The sequence below is a fragment of the Peromyscus californicus genome, unplaced genomic scaffold (assembly GCF_007827085.1).
Source record: "Peromyscus californicus insignis strain IS unplaced genomic scaffold, ASM782708v3 Scaffold_4__1_contigs__length_199733344, whole genome shotgun sequence".
In the NCBI taxonomy this organism is placed as follows: domain Eukaryota; kingdom Metazoa; phylum Chordata; class Mammalia; order Rodentia; family Cricetidae; genus Peromyscus; species Peromyscus californicus.
In genome coordinates, this window is record NW_026294562.1 from 101856011 (window position 1) to 101874833 (window position 18823).

Genomic DNA, 18823 nt, shown 5'->3' on the forward strand with positions numbered 1-18823 from the left:
CCTGTCTTTAAAAAATAAATAAACAAATAATCCAGAGCTGGAGAGATGGCTCAGAGGTTAGGAGCACTGACTACTCTTCTAGAGGTTCTGAGTTCAATTCTCAGTAACCACATTGTGGCTTACAACCATCCATAATGAGATCTGGTGCCCTCTTCTGGCCTGCAGGCAGAATACTATATACATAATCTTAAAAAAAAAAAATCCTGTCTACTTTGGGATGTGAGCATGTTTAAATGTGCTCATTATGAGGTAGAGTGTAGCCTTCAACCTAAACAGGTCTTAGTTTGTCCTTGCTGCTTGGAAACTAATGCCACCAGGTGGGATTAAGTGCTGTTGTCTCCACTCTCAGTGTCATTAATCTCAACCTCTGCTGGACCTGGATGCTGACTGTGGGCTGACGGGAGGCTCAGCCCAGGACAGGCTCTCCCTCATCCACTCAGGCTCAGCCCTGTCCTGTCTAGAGACAGGGACTCTAAGATCTGTATCTTAACGTGTCCTTGGTGCAGTTGAGACAGGAACTCAGGTGTCCTCACCTGCAGGCAAGTCCCCTGACCTACCATCAGCCAACCAGCAGGATTAGCCACCAGCACGTACCCTGCCCAGAGCCAGGCTTTACTGTGCCAGGAGAGAGCCCCTAAGTCAGGCAGCATTTACATCCCGTAAGAGCAGGCTGCAGCCCAGTGCCCAGAGCGGGTTGACTGGGCTGGGAAGGGTGTTCCTGGTGGAGGAACTCCACAGGCAGAGTTCCAGCGGCTAGAGTGGGTCTGTTCATTTCCATCACAAGAAGCGTCTGAGGCCTGCCTGGCTGATTTGATGGGCCTGGAGACCTGGTGGTAGACTGTCCAGAAGTGAACAAGCCAGGTCTGGGTTCAGCACACACCCAGGCCCATGTCCATGTGCTTATACACAAACACAGAAGAGATGTACCATGTATATATATATATGTGCACACACGTCTGCTCATTCAATCATGTGTCATACATGCAACACGTACACATTCAGACAAAGACAGAGAAGTTGAATGGATGGAAGCTAGGACAGGGTGCAGTGAGTGAGGGACACCTGAGCCTGCCTAACCTGCCTCCTTACCCACAGTTCTCCAAAGACGTCTTAGTGAACATTTATTCCGCCTATATTGATAACTTCCTCAATGCAAAGGATGCTGTACGCATAGCTAAGGAGGCGAGGCCGGCCTTTCTCAAGTTCTTGGAGGTATGTGGACTGGGGTAGGGATGGAGATACGCTCACCTCAGGCTGGCTCTGGGACATCCCTGGGGCTCTTGCCAGGATGCTGTGATGCTAGGGAGTGTGGTCAGCCTCTGCCCCTGAGCTCCGCTGGGGGGACTTGCTAGGAACCGTCTCTTCCTAACATCATTCCTCACATGGGGACTCCCTCCACTCTGCCGTGGCTTTCAGCAAAGCATGCGTGAGAACAAGGAAAAGCAGGCACTGTCTGACCTCATGATCAAACCCGTGCAGAGGATCCCACGATATGAGCTGCTGGTGAAGGTAAGCCTGGGGCCGGTGGGGCAGGGAGGCACGGGGGTGAGGGGTGCATGTCTATTCTCAGACTCCAGACAGGAAAGAAAGTCCTCCCTGGTGCCTACCCAGTAGTCTCCCCGACTCCGGCAGTCAGTGTGGAAGGTAGCTAAGCAGGTTCCCGTTCCCACCCCAGGACCTTCTGAAGCACACACCCGAAGACCATCCAGACCACCCACTCCTGCTGGATGCTCAGCGGAACATCAAACAGGTGGCTGAACGCATCAACAAGGGAGTGAGGAGTGCCGAGGAGGCGGAGCGGCATGCCCGTGTGCTGCAGGAGATCGAAGCCCACATCGAGGGCATGGAGGACGTATGTGCCCCACCCTGCCATGCTCCACCCCACTCCTGTCTGTGTCTGCGTCTGTCCCTGTCTGTGTCTGCGTCTGTCCCTGAGACTGCGGCCATCCACATCCAGACCAGGGTCTGTGGTGTGCTTGATTCTGTGACCACAATGCCCCACCCTTCTGTGTCCTCCTCCTCATCTGTCTGACCTTGTACCCTTGGCCTGGCGCAAGCACAGCCATGTGAGAGAGGATAGAACATTGCTCTGACTGACCTGGTTTATAGAGTGGGCCAACCAGATCGCTGCAGGGTTAGTGGATTCATAATTAGTTTTTAAGACCCCTCGTGTCTCCCGCCCAACAGCTCCAGGCCCCCCTGCGGCGGTTCCTGAGGCAGGAGATGGTTATTGAAGTGGTAAGAAGTATCCCATTGGCTGCTTCCCCGTGTACCCCCACCCACCTAAGTTCACTCTTCCAGTGCCTGCTGCCCTCAGGTCCCGGCTCTCACCCAACCACAGCAGGAGCCCTGCATGAGTCGGGGAGAGCTGTCCCCCATGAGCACTAGGGGCATGTGGGTCGGCCTCTAGACTATATGCACACTCAGCCTGAATCCCACTTGGAACCCTACAGAAGGCAATTGGAGGCAAGAAGGACCGATCCCTCTTCCTGTTCACCGACCTCATTGTCTGCACCACCCTGAAACGGAAGTCAGGTTCCCTACGCCGCAGCTCCATGAGCCTGTGAGTGGCCAGGGTGGGGCTGGGTGGTGCAGGCAGGAGAGCCATTGATCTATGGTGGGCTCTACTCCCTGCCCCAGCCAGAGCACCCCATTGGCTACCCACAGGTACACGGCAGCCAGCGTCATTGATACGGCCAGCAAGTACAAGATGCTGTGGAAGCTGCCGCTGGAAGACACAGACATCATCAAAGGTAGGGCTGACTTGAGTCTGTCAGAAAGAGATGCCAGTGTTGGGTTCTTCCTCTGAGAAGTGTCTAGGTGTGTTTGAGCTCTGGCCTGTCTGGCTGCCTGTCCATCAGTTTTCCTGCTTTTGTGTCTCACTTTCCATCCCATATGAGGGGCTGGTTTTGAAGGACCGGGTTAGCGTTCATGCAGCCAGATGCAGGTATCCATGCAAACCATCCTCTTGGTGCCCCGGCAAGACCCAGGTGGGGCTGCAAAGCAGTCACCATAACTGTCGTCGGCCATTGAGTTAGCGTTCATTTGAAGACCTGCTGTTAGCTGGTGTGGTACCATTCCCACCTAACACCAGGAGCAGAGCCCCAGTGAAGGATTGGTTAAGGAGTTCTGGTGACTTGGGGCTGAACCTGCCTGGAGCTGGACACCCCGAGGACCTCTGCTGCCATCTCTCATCCCCTCTTGCTGTGTGGTGACCTCAGTCTCAGCACCCGTGTGTCACTTCAGAACTGACTCTGAGCCTGCCTGAGAGGTGGCCTCAGATGAACCAGGTTGTCCCACGGGGCCCCGGGTGAGGACTGAGTCCACCTCATCTCTTCTCACTAGGAAACAAGAGCAGTTGACAGAATGACCCACTCCTGTGTGGCCATTCAGCTGTGTGGCCAGGAGTAAAGCAGGGTAGAAAAGGAAGAAAGCCTGGCTTTGGAGCAGGAGAGTGATTTTTAGAAGCAATGGGAGACTGTTTTAGTCTGGTAGAAGACCAGGTAGTGCGTAAGTAGGAATTTATTGCTCCTGGTTCTGGAACATTCCAGTATGAGACACAGCCTGTCTGGTGTCTGCTGAGGGGCCTGTTCCTGCTGTGTGTCCTCACTAGGTGAAAGGGTTAGACTAGCTGTCCCAGGTTTTGTTTCGTTCAGGCAGCATAGCCCTGACTCACTGTGTAGACCAGGCTGGCCTTGACCTCACAGAAATCCGCCTGCCTCTGCCTTCTGAGTGCTGAGATTAAAATCATGAATCCCACTCATGAGGACACCACCCATATGACCTTGTCACCCCCAACACCAATACTGGGGGAGTATTTCAACATATAAACTCCAAGGAGACACAAGCATTCAACTATGGCCAGGTATCCCAAGGCTTGGCTTGTTGGGTCCACAGCCCTGCTCTGCATATACTCTGTAGCAGTATCAGAGACTCTGTGTCCACAGTGGGGACACCTTCCTGCCAGCTCCATGGACGTGTCTCTGTAGGGTCCCTGGCCACATGACCCTTCCAGACATCACTTGCCGGTCTCAGAACCTCCTGGAGTGCTTCGTGACCCCATGGTCATCTTAGCATTCTGTGACTTGTGACAGCTGCTCATGTGTACTGTAAACAGGAGCAGAGAGGATAGCAAGAGCTGTCATTTAGGGAGAGAGCAAAGAGAATAACTTCCTGTCCTTGATTTCAAGACCGACCTGCCCAGCCTGGCAGTGAAGACACAGCCCGTTATGATCTGCTGGTCTCTAGGGTACATACACCCAGGCACTGAGGTGGACATTCTGAGCTGGCCTGTGGTCAGCTGTGGGAGAAGACCGGGAAATCAGGACACCAGCTCCTTCTGACCTCCTTTCCCGGGAGGCAAGTTTCTCCGTGGGCGATTGGACTGCCAGGGCTCTGTCTGATTGGCCAGTCCCCCATGAGGCCGCACCATTGCTGCATCCAGAGGCTCCTGGCGCTCGCATAACCTGCTGAGGCAGCTACACTCTCCTAGCAAGTTCTCCAAGAGTCGGGCATCCTGTGCATGTGCTCCTAAACCAAGCCCAGTCCCCTCCGCCCAGGCCTGGGACTTTTCTGGAAGCTGCCTGCTAACCTTGTTTCTGAGAGCTTGGGTCTGGAAACTCTCCATTTGCTGGACCCATCCACCTCACGTCCAGCTGCAGGCTGTGCAGTGAGGGACGTACGTGTGTCTGTCAAAGTCTGACCTTGTCTTACATGTCCACGGCTTTCCTCTGTCCCTGCCAGGGGCGTCTCAAGCCACCAACCGGGAAAATATCCAGAAGGCCATCAGCCGCCTGGATGAGGACCTGGCCACCCTGAGCCAAATGAGCAAGCTCTCCGAGAACCTTGGCTTCCCCCATCAGGTCTGTGCCCGAGCTAAGGCAGGCTTGGGCGGGGACTTCCCCTGACCTTGTCTGGGGGAGAGACAGTCTCGGCATTTGCCTGAGAGAGCAGTTGGTCCTGTCACTTATCTGAAGGGGAAAATTATAGACTTGCTTCTACTTAAGGGAAGTGACAGGTCCCAGGTCTGAGGGAGGAGACATCTAACCGGGAGAAAGGCCAGCCCTGTCTGTGGTGGGCGGAAGCAGCCTTCCTCTGTCTGAGGGGAGAGGCAGGTCCTCCTGTTCCCAAACGCAGGTTCTCATGTGGTGAGACCTTGGCCTGAGGCCTGGGCTCTTTTCCCACAGAGTCTGGACGATGCGCTGAGGGACCTCTCTGCCGCCATGCACCGGGACCTGTCGGAAAAGCAGGCACTGTGCTACTCACTTTCTTTCCCACCCACCAAGTTGGAGCTGTGTGCCACCCGGCCTGAGGGCACCGACTCCTTCATCTTTGAGTTCCCCCACCCCGATGCCCGCCTGGGCTTTGAGCAGGCCTTCGATGAGGCCAAGAGGAAGCTGGGTGAGCCAGGGTGTATGCTGGTGTCTCTCCTCAGAGCCTCTGGGCAGTCCTGACTTTAGAAGCGAGAACTCCCTGAACTACAGTCTCCCGTCTTCCGGCAGCTGATTAGGACAGGTGGACTGAGACCTCTGCCGTGAAACAGCGGGCTGGGCGTTAGCTCTGGCTCCCAGCTCCTCCCTGGCTGGGAAGGGGCTCCCAGACAGAGTCGTTTTAGGACAGGAACCCCAGCATAGGCCTGAACAGCCAAGACCTTCCTCTTCCTCAGTGTGGTTGAGTCCTGGAGAGTTATTGATTAGTTTTATAGCTTAGAGACCCAGAGCTATTCCCTCATTGTACAGAAGGGGAAACTGGGGCCAAGAGCAAACGGGGTGTAACCCATAACCTCTCATTGTAGCAGGCCCTCCCTAGGGAGACTCACAGACAGCAGGAAATGCAATGGGGTGGGAGCGAGGCAGGGTAAGGTGGGTGCTGAGTAGGGTGTGTCTCCCTCTGCCCTGTCTCTTCTACTACAGCATCCAGTAAAAGCTGTCTAGACCCTGAGTTCCTGAAGGCCATCCCCATCATGAAAACTCGCAGTGGCATGCAGGTGTGTGTGTGTGTGTGTGTGTGTGTGTGTGTGTGTGTGTGTGTGTGTGTGTGTGTGTGTGTGTACACACATGCACATGTGCATGTGAGTCATTCGGTCTATTCAAAGCTATGTGTGTATGAATTTTTGCTTTGTGTACCACATCTCATATGTGTTTGAAACATGGTGATTGCCCCCTGTGACTGAGTATGTGCATTTGCACATTGTGTGTGTATCATTTGTGTATGGGCGTGTGCATTTTGAACACACACTGTAGATTTGAGATCTACCTCATGTACTTGTATGAGTTTTCATACCTAACCAATAGTACCAGCGTCACATATTAATAGGTGCATACATCCATGGTCCTATTCAGGGTGCATGTACGTGTACATACAGGTTTGGGTGCTGTTTGTATCACAAACATAGTGCATTTGGTGTAGAGAGATGTATGCAAGCCCGCCACCCCTCTGTTCTGCTGGGGTCTGTGGTAGAGCCAGATACTGGCACAATTCTAACATTCCCCTCTCCCCGTCCATTGGGGTTTCCCACAGTTTTCCTGTGCTGCCCCCACCCTCAGCAGCTGCCCAGAGCCAGCACCAGAGGTGTGGGTGTGCAACAGTGATGGCTACGTGGGTCAGGTGTGCCTGCTGAGCTTGAGAGCGGAACCAGACGTGGAGGCCTGCATTGCCGTTTGCTCTGCCCGCATTCTCTGTATCGGAGCGGTGCCAGGTCTGCAGCGTCGCCCGCGGTAAGGCCCTGGTGAGCCTAGGACACCGGCCTCTGTCCCAGTACACGCTGAGGTTGACCTGATGGGCGGGGCCTGGGTGGGCGGGGTTGTCCGTGGGCGGGGTCGGGTTAGGATGCTATCTCGGGCGCCTCTTAGCGGCAGCTCTTGTTCCTTTCCCCTTTGTCTCTAGAGAGCAGCCAGAGCCCTTGAGGAGTCCCCCGGAGACCACCCTGGAGCCCGCTGGGCCCGAACTAGATGTCGAGGCCACAGCTGACGAGGAAGCAGCAACACTGGCCGAGCCAGGGCCTCAGCCTTGCCTGCACATTTCCATCTCAGGATCTGGTCTGGAGATGGATCCAGGCCCTGCCAAGGGTGACCCCCAAGCCGAATTGGTGCCCTTTGACAGTGACTCCGATGACGAATCTTCACCCAGCCCCTCCGGGACACTGCAGAGCCAAGCCAGCCAGTCTACCATTTCCTCCAGCTTTGGCAGTGAGTGCGGGTGGGAATTGAGGGGGCACCAATGGAGGCAAGGGCTGGAGTCAGCTCGCTAGGGGGGCTGTAATAGTGAGGACTCAGAAGTCAATGAGTCAGACAGGTGGGGTCCTGGAGACCTTGGAGTACGCTGCTCAGGGAGATGGGCATTGGGTAGGATGGCTAGTCCCTCCGTACAGGTGTGGCTGGACTTGAAATGGCCAGATGAGGACTAGGAAACCTGTCGTATGTGCTGAGAGTGAGCAGGCCTTAGCACATACAGGGACCAGGGGCAGGAAGGATGTGGCCGGGGGGACACGGTGAGGCCTAGGGAGATGTTAGATTTCTGCCTGGTGGAGGAGAACAGAGATGGAGATCTTTGTCTCTTCAGATGAGGAGACCCCAAGCTCCAAGGAGGCCACTGCAGAGACAACCAGCTCCGAGGAAGAGCAGGAGCCTGGCTTCCTGTCACTCTCTGGCTCCTTTGGACCAGGCGGTCCCTGCGGCACCAGCCCAATGGATGGACGAGCCCTTCGCCGCTCAAGCCGTGGTTCCTTCACAAGGGGCAGCCTTGAGGACCTGTTGAGTGTGGACCCTGAAGCCTACCAGAGTTCCGTGTGGCTGGGCACCGAGGATGGCTGGTAAGGGCAGGGCAAGGTCTGGGAAATCATGTGGTGGCCTGAAGCAGAAGTGAGGGTGGGGGGGTCGGAGCTAGTCTTGGGAGTCCCTACCAGCTGGGCATACCAGAGGGCCTGAGACTCATGAGAAGCTGGTCCGTTGTCAGTAGCTGGGGTAGAGGAGGTGGGGAGGCGGCGGAGAAGTGAAGGGCTGACTCTTGGGGCTGGTAGATTCGACCACTGGTCACAGATGCTCCCCCTAATCCACAGTGTCCACGTCTACCAGTCCTCTGACAGCATCCGCGATCGCAGGAACAGCATGAAGCTCCAGCACGCAGCCTCCGTGACCTGCATCCTGTAAGGCTCCGGGTTACCCTTCCCACCCAGGGGCTTCCTGGCCAGCATATAGGCCACCTCTGTTCATCTGCCCCTGCTCTGCTGGCCCCTCTTTTCTGGGGAAGATGCAGAACAGAGGCCTGGACCAAGGCCAGCTGTGCATCTTCCACACTGTTAACATGGGTATGTCACTGCCGCTTCTCAGCCTCAGGGCCCCTCCCCCTCACACACACACTTTGAGAGTAAAGGATCAAATGAGGTGAACCCTTGAGACCAGAGCCATAGTACCTGTGAGTCCCTTGGCCCCGGGACGCCCACTTCAGCCGCCTCTGGGAGTGCATCCTTATTTCCTTTTCCTCAGGTACCTGAATAACCAGGTGTTTGTGTCCTTGGCCAATGGAGAACTTGTAGTCTACCAAAGGGAAGCAGGTATGTGCCCCACACACCCTCCCCCCCCTTATCCCTTTGGTAGTAACTGAGCTCTCTTCTGGACAAATGGGAACTTCTGGTCCACAGGCCCAGACATCTATGAGGCTTTGGGCAACTCCCAGGGTCCCCATATCTTCTCTTATAAATGAGAGCATTTGCCAGACGGTGGTGGCTCACACCTTTAATCCCAGCACTTGAGAGGCAGAGGCAGGTGGATCTCTGAGTTCGAGGCCAGCCTGGTCTACATAGTGAGTTCTAAGATAGCCAGGGCTATACAGAGAAACTCTGTCTCTAAAGCCAAAAAATAAAATAAATGGGAGCATTCAGGTTTCTTTTCAGGGAAGGCTGGGACAAATTTGGGACTGCACTGAATTTTATGTTTTCTTTAACCTATTCCTTCTCTAGGGCGTTTCTGGGACCCCCAGAACTTCAAATCGATGACTCTGGGTGCTCCAGGGAGCCCCATCACCAAGATGGTGTCTGTGGGTGGACGGCTATGGTGTGGCTGCCAGAACCGGGTTCTTGTCCTGAGCCCTGACACACTGCAGCTGGAGGTAGCAGGGGTCGGGAACAGAACTGGTGATTTGGGATGAGCTAGGGTCCAGGAGAGGGAGATAAGACCAGAGGAACAGAAGCATCCAGCTGAGGGGTTCGGACCTTTCCCTGGACCCTCTCCCTTGCCCAGCCAATCTCTACCCTTCTCTGGTCCTCATCTCCACTCTAGCTAATGAGGAAGACAGCAAATGCCCATTTACACCCCTCATTCATGCTCCTGTTGGATCCTGTAAGTGCAATACTGGGATCCTTGGGGGACAGCAGGGTCCTTCCTGATGTCACCATCCCTTAATATAAACGTTTGGCCTTCACTCCTGTTTTATTTACATACGAACCATAGGTTTCCAGCCTAGGCAGTACCTAGGGGCCACAGATTTCCTTGGGTTTCACGGACTGAGTTGAAGGTTAAGGCGTGGGGCCAGGCCCTGGCTCTGACTAGTATGTGACCGTGGGCCTTCTTAGGGTGTGACTTTTTCCTCCTAGGCTGACACTTCCCCATCTGTCCAGGGAGGGACCAATGCCTGGTCTTAAACCCACACAAGCTTTAGTCACTCAAGTTTCATAGGGAAAGGGCACCCCTTTTTACTTCTGGAGGATTAAGTGGGCAAGCTTTGAAATTGATCATCCAGATCCAGGACCAAGACTGCCTCGGCTGTCAATCCGGGCAGGTACCTAGAGAGGTTTGTGGGGAGCTGTGTGTGGGATGGGCAATGGTGGGGTTCAGGCAGAAGAGCCTGGGGCAGCTGTGCCAACTACTGCCTGAGGTCTGCCCTCCTCCCCTGTAGCACACATTCTACGTGGGGCAGGATTCCAGCCGAAGCGTGGCTTGCATGGTCGATTCCAGCCTGGGTGTGTGGGTGACCTTGAAAGGTAGTGCCCACGTTTGTCTCTACCACCCAGACACCTTTGAGCAGCTGGCGGAGGTAGATGTCACCCCTCCTGTGCACAGGATGCTGGCAGGTACCGACCTCCCGTTCCCGTCCTGGGGGAGGCCAAGAAAGGGTCAGCCTCCAGGCCCAATGATGCTGTTCCTCTCCCCCCAGGCTCTGACGCCATCATCCGACAGCACAAGGCAGCCTGCCTGAGGATCACGGCACTGTTGGTGTGTGAGGAGCTGCTGTGGGTGGGCACCAGTGCTGGGGTTGTGCTGACTATGCCCACCTCCCCGAGTACCGTCAGCTGCCCACGAGCGCCTCTCAGCCCCGCTGGCCTAGGCCAGGGGCACACCGGCCATGTCCGCTTCTTGGCGGCAGTCCAGCTGCCTGATGGCTTCAACCTTCTCTGTCCAACCCCGCCACCTCCCCCAGATACAGGTGGGTCTGCACGTTCCGCTCCCATCCGGGGGCTCTGCCAGGGGAGGCTCTAAGAGGGTGGAAAAACTAGGAGTAAAGCCTGTTAGAAGAAATAGACTTCAGAGACCCCAAATGAAGCTCTGTGTGTGTTCCTGTGTGTGCGTGTGCATGAAGTATCCAGGGAAGTGTCATGGGAGACAGAAGTGAGCTCTAAACTAACAGGAGACAAATACGTTCATGGGAAATATAGACTGTTGTATGTGTTTCTTAAATATACCAGGAAGTGGGGCTGGGGAGATGGCTCAGTGGTTAAGAGCACTGACTGTTCTTCTAGAGGACCTGGGTTCAATTCCCAGCACCCACATGGCACCTCACACCTGTCTGTAACTCCAGTTTCAGGGGATCCAGTACCTATGGCAAAACACCAATATACATAAAATAGAAATAAATAAATTAAAAAATATATGTATTCCAGGAAGTAAAGCAGAGCTGGAAATGAGGTATAAATGACTTGGAAGTGATGTCCAGAACAGGAAATAAAAATAGCACAGAAAAGAGGCTGTAGAGTGGTGTACAGGGCAGGAAGTGTGATTAGAAAGTGAAACAGCAGGAAAAAGAGGTACTTCACAGAGGTCATGATGAGCAAAGTCTCGCTTTGGAGGACAAGAATACTCGTTCCGAAGAGGAAGTGACAGGGAATCAGGAGGCTGAGTCAGGAGCTGTGTGGATAAGAAAAGACGAGCCACGTTAACTGGAAAGAGCATCAGGTGCAATTCTGCATCCCATAGCAACAGCACATGCTCTGAGCACTGCGTGCTTGGATGATTGCATTGCTGTGTCACACCATAGATCACTCACAGAACCCTACATAGTGTAAGCCCACGCAGCTCCGCGATGCGGTGTAAATGGCTGGTACAGCCTGCTGCTCCTAGAGCCGTGATGGATGAAATCAAGGGCTGCAGTAAACACCGGGTGGACAGGGCTGCACCTGTGCCCACTGGCCTGCTGTTTACAGTAAACTCTTCCTTAAGGTAACTAGTAGTCGTGTCCTCCGGAAGAGCTAAAACACTTAGCATATTCCTGTTATAGGAAAAGGCTTTGCATGCCTGTGGCTCTGGGATCCCTTAAACATAAACAAAAACAGAAAAACAGAGACACTAGAAAGAAAATAAACAAATCAGTACCATATGCACTACACTCCTAACATGTTCTGCACACGAGTGAACGTGCTACATTTTTACATGGCTGGCTGGCTCCACAGCATCTCCCCCGACATGTGAGTGGTGTGACGTGTTGCCCATAAGATGGCTACAACTTCCCTAGGGGATGAGGATTTTCAGTTTCATTGACCAAAATTTCATTGTGCAGCACGTGACTGTAGTTACAATAAAGGGGGCCTTATATGTGCAGAAATCAATAAAAATGGTAAGTGGCTAGGAAATTAATGTCATTTCTGAGAGAAAACACAGGTCGGAGGTGGGGTGGCTGGAGACATGATGCCGTCCATAAAGTGCTTGCGTGGCAAGCGTGAGAACTCGAGTTCAAATCCCCAGCACCCAAGTAAAAGCCGGGTACAGTGGCACAGGTATGTAATTCCAGTATGGGGGAGGCAGAGGCAGGATCCAGGGGCTTGCTGGCCACTCAGCCTCGCCTAATGGATGAGCTCCAGGTTTAGTGAAAGACCCTGACCTATAAAAGGAGAAGGGGACCTAGAGAGAAGACTCGGCAGTTAAGAGCAATTTTTGTTCTTATGAGGACCGAAGTTTAGTTCTCAGCACTCAAATCAGGCTGTTCACAGCCACCTGTAACTCCAGCTCCAGGGACTCCAGTGCCTTCTTCTGGCCTAGTCAGGCATGCGTGTGCACGGGGACACACACACACACACACACACACACACACACACACAAATAAAAATAAAATAAACCTTTAGAAATTCCTTTAAGCTGGGTGGTGATGGCACATGCCTTTAATTCCAGCACTTGGGAGGCAGAGACAGGTGGATCTCTGAGTTTGAGTCCAGCCTGGTCTACAGAGTGAGTTCTATGACAGCCAGAGCTGTTAGACAGAGAAACCCTGTCTCTGGAAGAAGGAAGGAAGGAAGGAAGGAAGGAAGGAAGGAAGGAAGGAAGGAAGGAAGGAAGGAAGGAAGGAAGGAAGGAAGGAAGGAAAGAAAGAAAGAAAGAAAGAAAGAAAGAAAGAAAGAAAGAAAGAAAGAAAGAAATTCCTTTAAAGAACAAGGTAGAGTAGAAAGCTGAGGGCTGTGGCACAAAACTTTAGTCCCTGCACTCAGAAGCAGAGGCAGGTAGAACTCTGCAAGCTCTAGGCTAGCCTGGTCTACAGAGTGAGTGCCAGGCACCTTTGGCCTCCACACACATGCATGTACACTGCATGCATACATACCCACATGAATATGTATGTGCACCACCGTACACAGAGAAAGAGCATAAACGCACACGTGTGTGCACACACACCGGAGATAAGGAAAGTAGACTTTTCTTCCAATATGGAAATGCTTGGTTAACCGGAAGTGCGTGCCTCACTGTCTTCTGGGATATGGAGTTCAAGCAATGATAGGACATGAAGCTACAAGTCGCCTCAGGTTGACTGGTCCTCCTCCTTGTTCCTCAGGCCCTGAGAAGCTGCCATCCCTGGATCACCGGGACTCCCCTCGGCACCGAGGCCCCACCTCAGCCAGGCCTAAGATGCTGGTTATCAGTGGTGGTGATGGCTATGAGGACTTCCGGCTCAGCAGCGGGGGTGGTAGCAGTAGTGAGACCGTGGGCCGTGACGACAGCACAAACCACCTCCTCCTGTGGAGGGTGTGAGCCTGCCCACTGTGGCCCAGGACCCACCTGTGCACCTGCCCTCAGCCTGCCTGTCTCTTCCCAGGCCACACGCAGACCGTGAGCAGTGTCCAAGCAGGGCCATACCGTGTGGACTCTGTCTCACCTTTGTGGAAGCATTCCTGGTAGAACACTGCCAGCTAGGCCGAGGCCTCTCCTACCCGCTGACCACCCTGGTGCTGCCATTTGGAACCGGGGTGGAGATGTGGAGGCTGCCCAGGACCTCTGTCCCTGAAGCTTCTACCAAAGACGCAGCTGGGCCTGGACCCCACAGGGCTGGGGAGGCCATGTGCAATATGTGGAGGGATTTCTGGGGCAGCGGAAAAGCTAAGGGACGGCATCCTTGCCTATGTACAGTATTTATGTTACTTTGTAGATGAATACTTTTCCAAAGCACTTATTTATGCAGTGACCTGGGGCAGGACATGATGTGAGGAAATGATAGGCTGATAAAAGCCTGTTCCTGTGTGAGAGGCCACCCTGGAACCCTAGCCAAGCTTTCCTGAAAGGACCAATGCCCATCCATTACACACACACACACACACACACACACACACACACACACACACACACTCACATTCACTCTGCATGTTCAGGGCACTAAGACACTGTCCCTAAAGGTAAACTCCAACCATCCTCACCCAGAAGCAGAATTTGCTCATGTGCCCTCAGACATTCAGACAAGATGACCAGGGGGCAGTGACTGTCACTGGGCAGCTTCCCAGCTTTAGCATTTCCAAGGTGTTGGTGGTGCCTAAGGTTCCTTAATTTGGGAACATTGGTGGGTCTGGGACAGGGCTTTCTCAGGTAAGAGAAAAGGGCCTTCCCTCCTCACAGCTGGCCCTGGCCCCAGCTCCTGCCTCCCCATGTCTTAGGCACTGGCACGATGGTCACCTTGGGGTGGACCTATGTCCCCTTTCTCCGGCCACTGAATCTAATCCCTCTCTAAACACCCCATCTTGCCAGGGGCAGTCCTTTTAGGAAGAACCACCCCCACAAAGTTGAGGGACTAGACATAGCCTTTTTAACTGGGAAAGCTTCTGCTTGGGGCAGTCTCTCCCTCACCTCCAGGCTGCAGGGAGCCGCCGTGACCCTCAGCCCCTCGCTTCAGCTACAACTCCAAAGGTCTGGTTTCAGATAGGGTTTGTTTGTTCCGTTTGATTTTGTTTTTCTTTGGGGTGGGTGGGTCATTGCGGTCTTAGATTATATTTCTCTTGCTACCAAACAGCCATGTATTAACTCTCCTCAGATGATGAAATTTAAAGAGTCAATAAATAGAACACCAAATGATGGCTCCCCCTTGGCCTTGGGCCGTAATGGCCTACTGCCAGCCACCTCAGGGCTCTGTCTCCCCAGGGATGAGGCCTTCCTCACTGACTCACTTAGACCGAAGGGAACAGATGAAGAGTGCTGGGATGATAGGGTCACCGCTGACTTCCTGTGTTTCCATGAGCAGGTCACTGCGCCTGTCTGGGCTCCAGGTTCCTCAAAAGAACGAAGGAATTTGGAATGTTAGAATTACCTACAAATCGTACACATATCAATAGTGTGCCAATCAAGAGCTTCCAAGTCAGTCTAAGTCTCAGAAATCTGAAGCAGCCATGCTACATACAGGCAAGGAGCCAGGGCAGTAGAGTCCTAGCTCAGGCTCCTACAGCACAGAACCAGAACCCAAGTCTGTCTGATTCTGGTCCAGAGAGGTGTGCCATTAAACTAGGCTGCAAGGAATGCAAATGCCCAGCAACATGGGGCCACTCTGTAGGGACAAAGAGCCCCTCATACCATGGTATCCCCATGAGACTTGAGCTGGCCCTCACAACAAAGGAAAGGTCATGACATCTCTGCTTAGTTCAGTCCTAATGACTGCCTTAAAAAATTTGGCTTCTGGGACTGGAACAATAATAGTTTAGTGGTTAAGAGCAATGCCTGTTCTTCCAGAGGACCCAGGTTCAATCCCCAGCACCTGCATGGCCACTCACAACCATCTGTAACTCCAGTCCCTAGGGATCAGATGCCTTCTTCTGGTCTCCAGGGCCACTGCCTGCACATGGCCACAGACCTACATGCAGGTAAAACATCCATACACACAAAATAACAAATTTCCAATAAAAAATTAGTTTCTGGTCTGAAAGGGTAGTTCAGTTGACAGACTGTATGCTTGGCCTATGGGAGGCTGAGGCAAGATGATCTTGAATTCAAAACCAGCTTGGACGGGGTACTGATGGCACATGCCTATCATACCAGCACTAGGGAGTCGGTGGCAAATGGAGCTCTGTAAGTTGAAAGCCAGCCTGGTCTACCTAGCAAGTTCTAGGTAAGCCAGTGCTAAATGGTGAGACCCCTCCCCGTCTCAAAACAAAACCAACAACTTGGTCTACGAGGCAAAACCTCCCCGCTCCCCAATCCCCAAAATGGGACAAGAAAAGGGGGAAAGTGTAGGTGCGTGCTTTACAACTCACACACACCCTTCAGGGGCCTGCTGGGTCTTCCACACCACAGGATGTGTCCAGGACATCTTGTTAGCATCGTTTTCAGTGAGGAGAGGGTTCTGTTCATGTGGTATTCAAGATGAAATGGAGGGATGCAGAATTTGGGACTGAACAGATTCTGTTTGGAGTCTTGACGGCCACTCACCAGCCATGTGACCAGACCAAATTCCTTCTTTCTCAGTAAAAGGGTCTGATGACCTCTTCTCCCCTACAGGATGCTTGGCTGGTATGTAGAGTCCTTGGAATGCAAGGGGGTTCACTAGGCCTAAAATCAAAAGCATGCCCTCTACTAGAGACCTGCGCTGGCAGTCACAGGGCCCGGTGATCTAGACCTTGATGACCCACCTCAGGCCCCTGCCTCCCTGCCACTAGTCCAGTTACTGCATCTCTCTCGGTGGCTGTCACCCTCCATGCTTCAACTGTTTCTGCCACCCCAGGATTTCTGCCCTGACAGAGGCCCAGAGCAGACTTCACTTTCAGCACCAGGCGCACAGGGCTGGGTCTGCACCATTGTCCCAACGTAAACAGTGAGAATGGGCTGGCACATTGCACTGCCGTTTAGAAGACCACTTTCCAGAGCATGGGCTGGCCTGTGGACGGGTGCCCGTGGGGCCCGGCACTCAGGCTGTGCCAGTTTGCTGTGAATGGGGAGGTCCTGAGGGAACAGGCCTTAGGCTCACCTCAGGGGAAGCTTCTGGAAGAATTATCTCCCCTAAAACATGGTTTACAACCTGGGCTGTTCATTATAGCTCTCTGGGGGCACAGGCCCACTGAAGGCCAATTAAATGAGAACCTTAGGTAGGACCCAGGTATCGGTATTTTCATAGGAAACCACTGACATCTAACATTTGTTTGAGGAAGTACACAGACTAGTGTACAGCTCAGCAGATGGATGTAAAGGCCAAGAGGCACCTGTCACCCCCAGCCCCTTACGCTCCTGGCCACTCAGGCTTGAGACGCCATGGGGTGTGGTTTTCCCAGACAAGAGAACTGCCTTAAAGTGCATGATTATGGGTGAGAGGAAGTAGGAGCGGGGTTTGAGTGAAGCAAGGAGGGATGCAAGAGCCTGGTGTGAGAGTCCCCTGTACATGGCAGGGAGAGAGAGAGCAAGGTGGATGGCCGCTCTGAGGGCAGGGCACAGTCTCGGCTTCATTCCCAAGCCTACTGTGGCACTTGCCATACAATAAGTGCTCGATAAATGTTGAACTCATGGTTAATGAAATAAATGTTGGAGAATCCAGTTGCGACACAGCTGTATGCCTTTTTGCTTTTTGAGATGGGGGTCTGTAGCTGAGGGTGACCTTGAACTTCTGATCCTCCTGCCACTGCCTCCTGACTGCTGGGGGTTTGAAGTGTGTTGCCGCCAATGTTGGGAATCAACCCAGGGTGTTGCGTTGCTCATGCTGGGCAAGCATTCTCCCACCGGGCTACGTCTCTGAGCTGTCAGTCTTGCCTACAGGACAGCAGGAAACTCAGTTTCATTCTGCTGCTTGCTGTGCGCCTCAGCTGAGCTCCTCTAGTCCTTAATGATCCTAGAAGGTGGTTGCCACAAGTTACTCTTCTGATGAGGAAACTCAATGTCTTCCTCAAGGTCACTCACCTATCAGGAGGCAGAACTGCATTTCCATGTGCTCTGCTCAGATCCCCGACACCTCGTGGGAGAGAGGGAGGTAGCCACACAGGGCAGCTGGAGGGAATAGAGCTGCCAGAGTTACATGTAGTCACACGTGGGGTCACGTTCCTTGTAACTGCTCTGAGACTCATCCTGCTTGGTCCCAGAGAAGGGAGCGAGTCTGAGCCAAGGACTATCTCTTCAAGGAGCTGCTCCTGAAGATCCCTTGGGCTAGAGACAAAGTCAGGATTTAGCTAAACTACCTCACAGGGAAGAGGAAACCTGGGACTTACTTAGTGACCACCACACAGAAAGGCAGGATGACACTAAGGAGCAGACTCTAGCCATAAGGGTTTCTCGTGGTCAGAAAAGTCAGGAAATGTCTTTAAAGACCAAAGGAGGCAGAAGGCTACATTAGGTGGCTTGAGTCTCACTCTTGGAGCGAGCCTCGGCATACTGGTGTGTAGGTCTAGGGAGCTTGGTAGGAGAGCAGAAAGTGACTGAGGCCCTGTCTTAGTCCTGAGCTGAGCCTGGGGAGGGCATGGGGGTACCCAAGGATCAGAAAGCAAGCTCCAGCCCTAGACTCTGCTTGCTGGTACCTGGAGGCAAATTCTTGATCCTCTGCACCCCACTGACCTTCACATCTTTTGCCTGCTTGCCAAACACCAATTCTCTGTCCTTAAGCACAAGCTGGTTGCAGGAAGTGGCAAGAGGAAGTGCTATTTTGGGCCCAATTATGGCCAGTGAGGAGCCTTGATGGGCAAAGGTAAGTAGACGGGTACCCAAGGCTGGACAGGAGTAGACTGCGGGACAGACCGGAGGAGGCCAGGGAGCAGGTTTGGAGATAACTGCAGGCAGAGCCCTAGATGCTGTGCTTTGGGAAGGTGCCCAGAGCAAGTGCTGAGCCAGAGAAAGGGGGGGGGGGGCAGCCTGGGCTCCAAATCCCAGTGGGCCTCTTGAAGCTGATGCACCTGATGAGGACTTCTGTAGATAGTGTACTCAGAAAAATAAAGTCACTTGCTTAAGGCTACCCAGCCTGTCACGGACACAGCTACGACTTGACCTTTATCCGTGTGACACCAAAGCACAAATTCCTCAATTTCCCCTGATTCCTCTCCTCTAGGCTGCATAACCTCAAACACGTCAGCAAAACCATCTCCTTCCTAGGCATGGCCATGCACCTCATGACCCTCAGCTGTCCATGTAACTGGGCTGCAAGTCTGACCTAAGTAGACCTAACTGCACCAGCCCCACTGACAGCAGCCAGTTCATGGCTCCAGATTCCTCTCTCGGACCCCACCCCACCCCCAGGGCACAAAGAAGCCCTCTCCTTTCCTTCCTGAGCACAAGTCAAATGGGCCAGTGGGGACCAAGATCAAAGACATAACAGAGTACTGGGTCTCCGAGGGAGGGAGGGAGTCGGTGAGGCCAGAGTCAGGACACAATCCCACCCAGTGGGATTCCAGACCTGGCCTGGGGTC

General features: G+C 53.4%; 1 protein-coding gene across 1 annotated transcript in view; it reads left to right on the forward strand.

The window, feature by feature from the left end:
- The window catches only part of Arhgef17 (Rho guanine nucleotide exchange factor 17), a 63428-nt gene extending 46447 nt beyond the window's left edge, over positions 1-16981 (forward strand). Inside the window, exons 4-21 of the mRNA XM_052714107.1 lie at positions 1096-1212; positions 1417-1509; positions 1676-1852; positions 2188-2238; positions 2454-2563; positions 2668-2753; positions 4744-4862; positions 5187-5400; positions 5913-5986; positions 6520-6716; positions 6886-7187; positions 7561-7810; positions 8057-8143; positions 8484-8551; positions 8957-9105; positions 9892-10066; positions 10150-10419; positions 13027-16981. Coding sequence (XP_052570067.1) covers positions 1096-1212; positions 1417-1509; positions 1676-1852; positions 2188-2238; positions 2454-2563; positions 2668-2753; positions 4744-4862; positions 5187-5400; positions 5913-5986; positions 6520-6716; positions 6886-7187; positions 7561-7810; positions 8057-8143; positions 8484-8551; positions 8957-9105; positions 9892-10066; positions 10150-10419; positions 13027-13223 — 2736 coding nt within the window. The 3' untranslated portion in view covers positions 13224-16981. The remainder of the gene's footprint in view (positions 1-1095; positions 1213-1416; positions 1510-1675; positions 1853-2187; positions 2239-2453; positions 2564-2667; positions 2754-4743; positions 4863-5186; positions 5401-5912; positions 5987-6519; positions 6717-6885; positions 7188-7560; positions 7811-8056; positions 8144-8483; positions 8552-8956; positions 9106-9891; positions 10067-10149; positions 10420-13026) is intronic.
- Positions 16982-18823: the final 1842 nt, after the last annotated feature.